A 12428-nucleotide genomic window follows, 5' to 3' on the forward strand; every position below is an offset into this window, starting at 1 on the left:
CTCTTTGTTTCGTAATGAAGGTTGATACTGCAGAAAGTATATGAACATTTATTGGTTTCATTAGCCCTAACTCACTTATTATTCTGCAATATGATCAATCCAAACAACAATTTTACTCTGTTCATGTCAGCAACAACTTCATAAATGCAACTTTTGAGTTTCAGTCGAACGGAGCATTTAATTGCGTTAAGTATGCACAGTTCAGTGGCCATTTCGTACGGCCTGTTGGTGTTTGGTGGGACGTCGTCAGAAAATAAGGTACTTATGAATAAGATACACATCACCTGACTTTTCGTATGTACATTAGGGATTCGGAAATGTTTGTTCTGGACAATAAGCGTCAAATTAGTTAAAATGTTCTCTCATACAGATTCGTGTTTTTTTCTCTAATAATGAGCAAAAATATTATTTACTTTGCCTGACCAAACTGTTTTACTTCCGAAAATATCTAGCTGACAAAATGGAGAAATATTGAACTGCAATATCATGTACATTATTCAAAATCGTTACATCATCGTCATAAATCAGTGATTGTCATTTACCAACAAAGCAGGTCGGTACATGGCCAATGTTTGTAGAAGTTCGTTGTAAACCTTTGTGGCAGATTTAATTACGTTACACCGTCTCCTCGTATGATGTATGCTAGCTGTCTCATCATGGTCCAAACTAAGATCTTAATTCCAGGATATCTGTTCTAACATCGCCATTTGCATCAACTTTTTCTTTCTGACGACGTCGTTTCTGACACTTTCGTTGAGTCTTTCAACTGTAGAACAGGCAAAACGATTCGCCATCGGTATGCTTATCGCATCACTGGGTAAAGTATTATATATACTTTTCGATTATTGCCTTTCATCGATACTCATTGATTGAAACACATGATAAGACATTATCCATTGTTCATGAAGACACAACTTGTTCACGTTACGTCAGCAGAATGATAGGTAATCTGTGAAATGTCAACGGACATACATTGTCGTCCTTAATTGACAATGGTTACAATTAACTTGAAACTTGTAGCATATTTACTTCATAACTTTTCAAAGCTTAATGATTCATACGGATGTTTTTAACAAAATAAGATATCAATTTATCATATATTATACAAATATTTCTGTAACTTAATCTCAATGTTATATTTATATGTCAAGAGGGATTGGGTTGGGTGTTGACATGTCAGGTGTCCGGTATAATGTATGACACAGCTGATATACTGTCCCCACATTTCATTATTAGTATTATCTTTCTAAATCGATCAGGAACATTATCCATGAGTCCTATCTTTTCAGCTCTGCCGTTAATAATCATCATTATATACTTATCAGTAAAAGGCAAGTCAGGCTACGGGTCCAACGACGTGTAAGTACGAATATCTAGCATCACGGTATCAACGCACACTTTTCTGTATAATCTCAGGGATATAGGTAATTATTAAGCCAACTGACATGAACAGGCGTTTTTGATAACATAAACGAATTAATGACACACACACACACACACACACACACACACACACACACACACACACACACACACACACACACACACACACACACACACACACACACACACACACACACACACACACACACACACGTATATGGATCGGGCAGTTGATCACTGAGACGGCGTGGATCAGTGCTCACAATATCAATCAGAGTGGATCATTGCTCACAGTGCCTGGTCCAGACTCGATGATTTATAGGTTGCGGCGTTAAGCAACAAGTAAACAAACAAAACCAAATACAATCTCAATGTACATTAATGTCCCGCATAATGTTCATCACATTGTTGTAATTCCAGGCAATTTTTCAATGTTTCTAGGTGTGTTCCATCAACAACAAACAATGCTCTATATCTTCTTATCATTCCTCTACTAGCAGTGGCCGTGGTGAGGATTGTTTCATAATAATCGATTGAATTAAATAAAAAAAGCGACGAAGCTCTTTTCCATATCATAACACATCTTTAAACGATATCGATTATCTTTATACGATATCGACTATATCGTAAGCATGTGTTTGAATCATTATCAAATAGTGATGATACCAGGTGTTGAACAGGTGAACGTATCACCCAATGGTGGTATCCGCCACAAACACTTGCAAATTTGGAAAACAGGCTCCACATCTCCACCATACAGCGTTTTGAAATCTTTACTGAGGCCTTCAATGTTGTAAACCTCATCACAGACCCTTTGAGCAATAGTATATAAAGCTCATTGATTTTACCTCAAAAGCCGTGAAATGTAGACACCAGAGGCTGTAGATACAAGAGTGTTGCTCGACAGTTATGGGACAGTTGACTAGGGAAAGGTTGAAGTCTATCCTCTTGTCTTTCATTGTCACTCTGAATCTGTATGCATTCACCTCAATACGAAAATGATGAGGTGAATGCACTGGTCTCTTTTATTTTCAGGTCACGTGTGTAAATAATTAGAAGGCTTATTATAGAGTGTTCATGAAACCCAATATCTATATCTGTTCCATATACGTTTCAGGTACAGGTTATATTGTGTATCATTGTGGGCATAACAGGCAAAGAAGGCAAAAGATGTAAATGCGTTAACAAATACAGGTACGGCGGCATTTGACACTGTGTATGTGTGTGTGCGTATGTGTGTGTGTGTGTGTGTGTGTGTGTGTGTGTGTGTGTGTGTGTGTGTGTGCGTGCGTGCGTGCGTGCGTGCGTGCGTGTGTGTGTGTTTGTGTGTGTGTGTGTGTGCGTATGCCTTACCAAGACTTACGGCTACTCAGTGACAATGATTTTATTATAATGACATGTAATGATATAATTTGCTATTCATGTAGGTGAATCAAGACACGCCCAATTGCTTTGATATGACTGCTTACGAAACAGGTCCCTTACATTCACTTTAAAAAACAAAGCAATTGCAAAGAGTAGACGAAACGAACAAAATTGAGGCATATGCATTCGTGTCTAGACTGTTCTAAAGATTGTTCTTCCGTAACGTTTCGTACAGAACTAACTACATGCCATCGTACATAAGATTATCTACCGACAGATACATGTCTGTGCAGATCGTAATAAAAACATAAGAATGAATGTTTTGGAGAAGTTGTTTAAACACAAAACTGTTATTTCTAAACAAAGAACTAAACATAAGGCGTAAACCCTCTAATGTAGGTGACGTTGACATTGTAGTACAAATGCTTTTGTTGGGGATTACAAAATAACACTGAACACTAGATTTAACTGGTCCATACTTTGCAGTTTGTCATGATACCAAGTAGAATCAATTTATCTCTTTACAAGGTTACCTTATGAATGAGTTCCCTTCGTTGATTGGTTGTTTAAATGTGGCAAAACCAACAAACTCTACTATTGAAAAAGGACTTTCATTTTTCTAATGCACTATGTCTTGGGTCCTTCTGGTTTAAAGTTCTAATGCAGTAAGAAAGAATTTTCCGAAAATGAAAGTGGCATAATCCTTACTAGAATACTAATAATGTTACATTCTGAAAAAAATATTTGTTTTGAAGTTCTAGATAAAAGGGACAAACCACTTTTCACAATCATACAGATTAAAAGCGCCAAGACCCTCTCCATATTGATAAGAAATATCTGCTAAAAGCAGTCGATTGCATGATTCCGACTACATCATTAACATGTGTTTATGAATACCCATCAAATAGAGATGAAACCAGGTGTTAGTATCATGAGCATACCCCAAACCCCACCCCTAAATCGATGGCATCCGCCACAAAGACATTCAAAAGCAAATCAATTTGCCACTTATGCGTCAAATTTGGACATGTCCTCAACATGTCTACCATAAAACACGTATATTAAAAATACGATTCACTTGTGTACATATATAAAGAATTTCACAATATGACACAACTCGAAATCGTATTAAGTATGTTTTGTATGTCAGTCATGTCATTATATCAGTAACAAAAATATGCTTATTGCAGGTCAGTTTATTGCAGGTCAGTTTTTCGTTCACTGAGGCTTGGTACGGAAACTGGAATTGGAATTCTTTTGTCATTGCTTACAGTATATTCTCAAGAAACTATCGATGTCCTATTTTCCATTGTTGGCGTGGTCCAGGTTTGTATACATTTCATACACATTTACTTGAGGTTGTTATCGTACGGAAGCGTAGTAGGGCCACGGTGATTTTTTTGTCTAATTATCTCCTATGTAGGACTTAGTATCTTCTACGTAGGACTTACTATCTCCTACGTAAGACTTAGTATCTTCTACGTAGGAGATATTAAGTCCTACGTAGGTGATATTAAGTCCTACATAGGAGAAAGTAAGTCCTACGTACTAGATACTAAGTCCTACGTAGGAGATACTTAGTGCTACATAGGAGATAGTAAGTCCCACGTAGGAGATAGTAAGTCCTACGTAGGAGATAGTAAGTCCTACGTAAGAGATAGTAAGTCCTACGTAGGAGATACTTAGACAAAAAAATGTTCACCGTGGCCCTACTACGCTTCCGTGGGGGGGGGGGGGGGGGTTACATCTGGTTAACATTGTGTAAACGTGATCATATACGTGACAATGCCTTCCTGGTTGTGATTATATACTTACTCTTATTTTAGTATATCTGCTTGTCTTCTTTCATTCCCGGTTTGAAAGCAACACCAGGTGCACAAAAATGTGGTTTAAAAAGCCAAATATTTTTTTTGGTCTCTATGCCATTTTTAAAACCTGGAATTGATGAGAATATTTTTATATGTTTTGTATTTTAAAATCTGCCAGGATTATACAAAGTAAAACAAGAAGTGATATGGAACATTTGTCTTCTGAATTCGTCCTGTTTATTTCTCAATAACATGTATACATATCTATAATATCCAGTTAGTTAGTTTTAGATATCCTGTTCGGGTAAAACATATTGAACGTGTACTTCTTCTTTTCAGACATCTTTGTATGTTTTAGCCGAGTTGGAATTGGTAAGTCTGATTAAACTTTAACCGGGGATGATAATCTTGTTAGGATGATATTTTGAATGAGGCATGTGATCTAATTAACGTCACGCGGTGCACATTTCATCTTGTTGTTGTAGCGAGGCGAAGTTATTGATTGCGAGTCGTAGTACCCCGACGAGACGGGGTTGTTCATAATATCAGTCACTGGTTTGTCTGACCTAGACACGATAATGTATGGTCTTCCATCATATAGCCGAAATGTTGCTGACAGCGGAATAAAATAGAATCCCGGTACGCCCCGATTATGTTTCTAGGTTTGTCAGCACCATACCCGTGCTCGTGAGTTTCACCGAAGTGGTAAACCTGCATCACTTCGGGTTTGCCTCCCACATTAAGCTGACACACCGTGATATAACTGGAATACTGTTAAAAGCGGCAATAAACCCAACTCACTCACTTACTCGTAACTTCGCAGCGTTTCAGGTTTAGGTAAGAACTAATCAGCAGTGAAATATAATCAAATCCCCAATAATTGTTAGTGTTGTATGTTATCTGATAACTAATGCAATGATATTGTTACAGCCACGGGAAAATGCTGTTTGGCCTTCTCCCAGTTTGCAATCAAAGATCGACGCTAAATATGTATGACGTTTTTTCTTAATATCCTTTTTACCCCATGATTCAATTGTGTGCAATCCATGGCGAGTTTGCTGCAACCGTCAATGCAATGTTTATCTTCACTTTTTAGGGTTGGTTGCCCATAACCGCCTCCTGTATATCCATGGGGGGCCAGGCTCGCTGAGTTGGTTGATGCATGTCATCGATTCCAATTGGGTGAAACGATGCTCATGATATTAATCAATGGATTGTCTGGTCCAGACTCGATTATTTACAGGCCGCCGTCATATAGCTGGAATATTAAAAAGCGGCTTTAAAAAAACAACCAACCAACTTACCAACATGGTTATACAATGTACATGAACTGAATGAAAGTATACCGTAGACTCGTGTGGGTATAATGGAATCCCACTTCCTTCGTTCTCACAAAAGGCGACTATGCTTGACGTAAGAGGCGACTAACAGGATCGGGTGGTCAGGCTCGCTGACATTGTTGATGCATGTCATCGATCCCTATTTCGTGGATCGATATGTATGATGTCAATCACTGGATTGTCTCCAGACTCGATTATTATCAGACCGCCGTCACATAGCTGGAGTATTGCTGAGTTCGGCGTTACACAACAAACCAACCAACCAGTCGTTCTCACCACTTGGGATTTCCATGGTTAGAGATGGTACCCAGCAACCAACATGTATCATAGCTGTGAGGGGCGATAACATGGATCGAACAATCAAACTGTTGTTGACTAGGTACTTCACTGAACATTCAAACTAAATCTTTGTTCCAATATCACCTCATGCGCCTTCTTCCAACATACATCACATGTTCGCTGCCGTATCTTTACAGCGTTGCAGGTTCAGGTAAAAGGAATTAACAGTGAAATAAAAGCAGATCCTCTTTAAATGTTAGTGTTGTATGGCACCTGATAACTAATACGCAGACATACTTTTACAGCCACCGGAAAATGCTACTGGGAATATTCTGGCGACGCTTTCACCAGAGGAAGCTAAACAAACGTACGATTCTTTCTATCCTATACAAATTTGTACAAAATAAAGGGTTTGGATATAGTTGTGCCTCTACTGAAGGAAATTATCTAGTTGAACCACTTCATAAGAATCAACATAAACTAAAAATAATATATTTGTAGGAAGAAACAATCTGAAAATAATAAATTGATATTTCAGGGCTCCAAAAAAACACCGACAGTCTGCCTCAAACCAGTGAATATTTGTTGGGCTCTACATTTGGAACTACCATCTACTGAGTATTATTTGGATTTTGTGAATCGGTTTAATTCATAATTAGATTACATTTTAGTTTTGTTATTTTCAAGGTAAGAATATAACTCCACAGCAGTCTGTGCGTGGCGTAAAAGGCGACCAAATGGATCGTGTGGTTAGGATGTGACTTGGTTTGTTTCATGTCACCGTATCCCATTGTCGTGGATCGATGCCCATAATATCAAACACTGGATGTCTGGTTCAGACATTAATTACAGACCACCGCCATGTAGGTGGAATATCTCTATCTGTGGTGTTTAACAAACAAACATACTTTTCTGGCTTATATTATAATGCAAAACAATCAGTATATCACACTGACATCATATAGGTATCCAAGAACAGGAAAACTAAGAACAGGAAAACCATGAACATAGGAAAACTAAGAACAGGAAAACCTAGGACAACCAAACCCTACCCACAAGATCAAATGCAGATGTGACGAAACATACATCGGAGAAACATAAAGATATCCGACCACAAACACCAAAGATTAACTGACAAAAAGAGACTCCAAATCCGCCATTTGAGATCACATTCAACAAAGCCCCTGTCACCAGCTCCATTGGACCAGCCCCATGTGCCTTGCCGCCAACCACTAAACAACATCACAAAACCTGCCATCCACATCAAACGATTAAAGCCTGCTTCGTCATGCCATCAGCCTATCATCATCTTAGATTTAAGAGGGGATTCCATGAGATCCTAGATCTTGTCTCCTCATGTGAAGAAGTTGCTGTTGATGAATTGGGTGCTGCTGTCTGTGATCATTTTGGTGTAGATGTGTTATTCCGTGTTGTAAAGTCTGGAACGGATAGCCTGCAGGGCTTCGTCTATTAGTACTCAATTCTAATATATTTATCATCTGGCCCAATCTCTTTAAAATGTGCGAAATAGTTTTGTAACTTTATGGACTTTATGTGACCAGATTTATTGTATAACTTTTCAGTAAAATTGAAAAAATTAAATAGAACATTTTGCATACATTATATATCTGCCATCTTGTATGTTTATAAATTGTATCATGTACATGTATGTACTCATGTAAAGGACTGTGTTGTAAAGTACTGTCGGAAATGCTAGAACACTGCTTTTCTGGCTTCATTTAATAAATACAAGTCATAGGGCTATGAAAATAGCATATATCAAAGTTAAGCAAATTGACCTTATCTAGCCTTTCCTAACTGACACTGACACATAAAGTGTACGTTTATTGGTTAAATGATGGTAAACTCAGAAAATATTCGTGTGTTGTCATGCATGTATGAAACGGCCTATAGCATGAGGTATTACCTAACACCTGTCCCGAGGTGATGACCTCACACCGGCCCGTGCATTCTCACAGGTGCAAATGTCACCCGACATCGGCTCACAGTGAACGTTTTGTCCGAGATTTTATGCGTACTTCACTTCACTTCGAACATGATGAACCACCAGTGAGTATAGACAGATCTCACAGATTACGCTCTAAATCCGGACAGAGACCAGTTATTGTGAAATTGAAAAGATAAATGCCAGGTTCTTGATGCTGCTCGGAAATATCTGAAAGGTAAAAAAAGACTTTGGGGTCAATTAAGATTTCACTGAGTGAGAAAGACACGTTCTCAATTGGTTCCTTTGATGATGAAGGCACGCGAGAAAAACAAGATATCTTATCTCAGCTATGACAAACTGATAATTGACGGCACTGTATATACGTGGGATGGGGAGGCTTCAGATATACAGCAGGTTTGGAACTGGGGTTCTAAATCAGCTGGAACATCTGAACCGAGGGACAGCACCCAGACAGAGGCCCCAATGTCTTACTTTCTAATAGTGTAAGTGTAAACAACACCATCAGTGTCGGCAGCTTCATCGCTACAGATGGCAATCCTCTACCAGTGAGTCCGCACACCGGAATAGACGATGTAATTCGTTTGTCAAATACAGCACACGGTGTCAGTTCTCCAAACACTTATAACAGGCATATTGTTATTGTTATAGACTACTACTACTACTACTACTACTACTACTACTACTACTACCACCACTACTACTACTACTACTACTACTACTACTAGAATATTGTGAATACTACTACTACAACTACTAGTAATAATAATACACAGTATAATGTAAGCACTGTTATTAATGTGTGTACATGGAACATTTATGGACTTGTGTCTAAAGAAGAGTCAGCTGACTTCATTTCATTCTGTGAAAATTTAGATATATCTATATTCTGTTTTATAGAAACCATGTGTATTGATCCCAAGACCGTTTTGAACAAACTATTATGTAACTTTGGTACCTTTGTTTGTAACCTAAAGCGGTTTTCCAGTCGAGGTAGATTGTCTGGAGGGTTAGCAGTATGTGTGAGAAAGACGTTGACACATCTTTTTGAAAGAGTTTACAGCCACTGGAATACTAACTTTTTTTCAGAATTAAGGATAAGTTGTCTCCATTTACCATTTTCTTGGTGTTTGTTTATATCCCCCCTGAACGCTCACCGATGTACAGTAACAGTGAAGAAAACGGCATTGATCACTTGGACCAACAACTGATGCACATTATGTATGACTATGGAGAAACATGTACATTTATCCTGTCTGGCGATTTTTACGTTAGAACCGGGTGTGAATTAGATTATTTTTTGGATGATGGTTTGAATACTTACCCCACTGATGAAGATTACAAGGCAGATTATGTTAGTTGTTTTAGAAATTCTCTTGATGCAAATGTTAATAATTCTGGTAGAAGTCTATTGGACTTCTGTAAGCTATTTGGTGTACATATTGTAAATGGGAGTTCTGTACTAGATAGTTCTGGTAACTTTACCTTCATCTCCCATACAGGTTGCAGTGTTGTAGATTATTTTATTGTATCTACTGTGTTTTTTCCAAATGTATTAGAAATGTCAGTTTCACCACACACAGAGTCTGATCACTTACCTATGTTATGCAGTTTCAAGGATATTGTTACTGGTGGAGTCTACAAGGAAAGCACTGCCTCTGTTAATTTATCCTATGTTCCTAAATATAAAGTATCTTCAGAAGTTTTCATCTTATGCTAAGTATCTCCGCGAAGATATGTGTAAAGTGATGTTTTAAGAATATATATTGTTGGTAGATCAAAATGTAAATGCTGCAGTATGTAAGCTCACAGATATCATACTGCACAGTGCAAATACAGGTTCAGGTAGACAAAGATATCAGCCTCAGTGGTTTGATAAGGAGTGCGAGTTTTAAAAGTCCGAGAAATAGAGACTTTTGAATAAATTTAGAAATAAGTTGTAAGTGTGATTCAAAAGTAAAGCAGTACATAACAGTTTGGGAAGACAGGGAAAAAGGCCATACAGAGAAGTCCACTGAGAAGTTATATATCTCCAAGTGACTGGCTGATTTACTTAAGAGATCTTCGTAATCCCTTACATGGAATTGATAATAATAAGTTTGATTGTGTTGTGGAGGAGTTTCTGCTCTCTCATACATGTGATAACTGTAATGATTTACCCTTTTCGGATGAACTCTTGTCAGGTGAGATCACTGAAAGAGAGGTCGCGGACGCTATCAATAATCTGAGTACGGACAAGTCCGCAGGTGAAGATGGGATATCCCCTGATTTCTTTAAACTACCATCGGATCTCTTTTCACCGTACTTGAAATTATTGTTCAATAAGATTTTAGACATGGGTGTTTTCCCAGAATCGTGGAATATAAGTATGATTTTTTCATTATATAAATCTTGGTCAGTTTTTGAACCAACTAATTATAGAGGCATTTCACTATTAAATGTTATGGGAAACATCTTCAAGTCAATCAAAGAAAAACGTTTGAGAATATGGATGGAAGTAAATGATTTACTGTCCGAGTCTCACGCAGGGTTCCGACCAAACTATTCTACTGTTGATAATTTGTTTGTTTTACAAGCTCTTTCATCTAAATATATCTGCAAAACCAGAGGTCGCTTTTATTGTGTATTTATTGACTTTAAAAAAGCTTTTGACTTTGTTAATAGGAAAAACATTGATGTATTTACTTATTACTAAGGGATGTCATAGTAAATGTCTGTACTTTTTAAAAACATGTATGCATCAGTCAGCGCATGTATTAAGGTCAATAATGAACGTACGGACTGCTGATTTACAACATCCTCCGGTGTACGACAAGGTTGTGTTTTAAGTCCGTTGTTGTTTATATTTTTTATATGAGATATTTGTAACCCAAGAAATAATGGACACTATGCTCCTTCTCTTTGCTGATGTTGTTGTAAATTTTCCTATTCTGTAAATGGCTTGCAAAAACAGATAAATGAGTCTTGAAGTAAATCTGAATAAAACCAATGTTGTAGTTTTTAGAAAAGGTGGTATTGTTGCAAAACATGACAAGTGCTTGGTTCGTCTGCCTTGAGTGTAGTCCCTTGCTATAAATATTTAAGTCTTATGTTTTCCTGTAGATTGTCATGGTCTATGGCATGTAAGCAATTAGCTGTTCAGGCGTCGAAAGCCATTATGCCGCTTTATGATTTATCCAGGAAAAATAGTTGTGTCTTTTTTCACAGAATGTACCATTTTTTAATGCAAAATTATGCCTATACTATTGTATGGTTCTGAAATATGGGGTGCAAAGTATTACGCTGCAATTGAAAAAGTTCACACTACATATTTTAAATGTTTTCTAGGTGTTGGTAAGTTTGCCACAAACAAGGTAATCCTTGGTGAAACAGGCCCTAGTAATATTTTTGTAGCCAGCCAATTAAGGGTAATTAAGTATTGGATTAAGTTACTTAGAATGATGCCTGATAGATACCCATATCAGTGTTACAAAATGTTAAAGGTACTTGAGGATAGTGGTAAAAATAATTGGGTTTCAGATGTGAGAAATCTATTATTTGTTATTATTTCATTTCATAAATGTAATGTAAATATATGTCGCAGGTCCAAAAACGGTGATATTGTGAACTCTATTTGTACAAACTGTACATCCGGAGAAGTAGAGGATAAATACCATGTCTTACTTATGTGTGAAACGTATTCCCATTTAAGGTATAAATTTCTCCATATGTTGCAATGTATTTTAAATGATAAATCTGCTGAAACTCTGAAAATCCTGGTATGATCCATGCTGTTTCCATATTCTTAAAACATGTCTTTATAAAGCGGAATGTGTAACTTGATTTAAAATCTAATCATGTTCATCAAGAGACAAATGTTAATATCCAATCTGCATTGTATCATGGGCCCTGATGCCTAAATTACTGAATAAACTGTCTGTCTGTCTGCCTGTCTGTCTGATATCTGGTTCAACAAGGCTGATATCTTGCAAAGACTGCGTTGATCCTCCCTTTGACAGGTGTGGGTTTGAATGTTGAGGTATGGCTTGCCACGAACCCTTCACAGTTAGCCAAGATACGCTCAAAAGGGTTGAGCTCACAATGTCTGACTGGCGTACGTAAGACAACGTGACCGTGTTGTGCCGCCAGCAAATATGTCTTGTACTTTACTGGTTTCTTATTCAGCTGAATTTTCTCCATGAGTTGGAGTTTCGTTTCAGATGGTCTGAAGTCGACAATGACATATATTCCTGTATGGTCGCCTTCAGACTACTCATGGTTGGCGCGACAGTATCTGATTCCCGGACG

General features: G+C 37.6%; 1 protein-coding gene across 2 annotated transcripts in view; it reads left to right on the forward strand.

Annotated features, from left to right (window-relative positions):
- The window catches only part of LOC124128322 (adhesion G protein-coupled receptor B1-like), a 70875-nt gene extending 58815 nt beyond the window's left edge, over positions 1 to 12060 (forward strand). The window contains exons 19-29 of one of the 2 annotated variants that reach the window (XM_048402413.1): positions 165 to 258; positions 685 to 817; positions 1290 to 1359; positions 1825 to 1891; positions 2501 to 2577; positions 3939 to 4074; positions 4896 to 4928; positions 5487 to 5546; positions 6481 to 6542; positions 6714 to 6793; positions 7141 to 12060. In XM_048402413.1, the coding sequence (XP_048258370.1) occupies positions 165 to 258; positions 685 to 817; positions 1290 to 1359; positions 1825 to 1891; positions 2501 to 2577; positions 3939 to 4074; positions 4896 to 4928; positions 5487 to 5546; positions 6481 to 6542; positions 6714 to 6753 (772 nt within the window). In that variant the 3' untranslated portion in view covers positions 6754 to 6793; positions 7141 to 12060. Of the gene's footprint in view, positions 1 to 164; positions 259 to 684; positions 818 to 1289; positions 1360 to 1824; positions 1892 to 2500; positions 2578 to 3938; positions 4075 to 4895; positions 4929 to 5486; positions 5547 to 6480; positions 6543 to 6713 lie in introns of both variants that reach the window. The other variant, XM_048402412.1, reaches the window with a different exon arrangement.
- Positions 12061 to 12428: the final 368 nt, after the last annotated feature.

The sequence above is a fragment of the Haliotis rufescens genome, unplaced genomic scaffold (genome assembly GCF_023055435.1).
Source record: "Haliotis rufescens isolate VD_foot unplaced genomic scaffold, xgHalRufe1.0.p SCAF_26, whole genome shotgun sequence".
Classification (NCBI taxonomy): domain Eukaryota; kingdom Metazoa; phylum Mollusca; class Gastropoda; order Lepetellida; family Haliotidae; genus Haliotis; species Haliotis rufescens.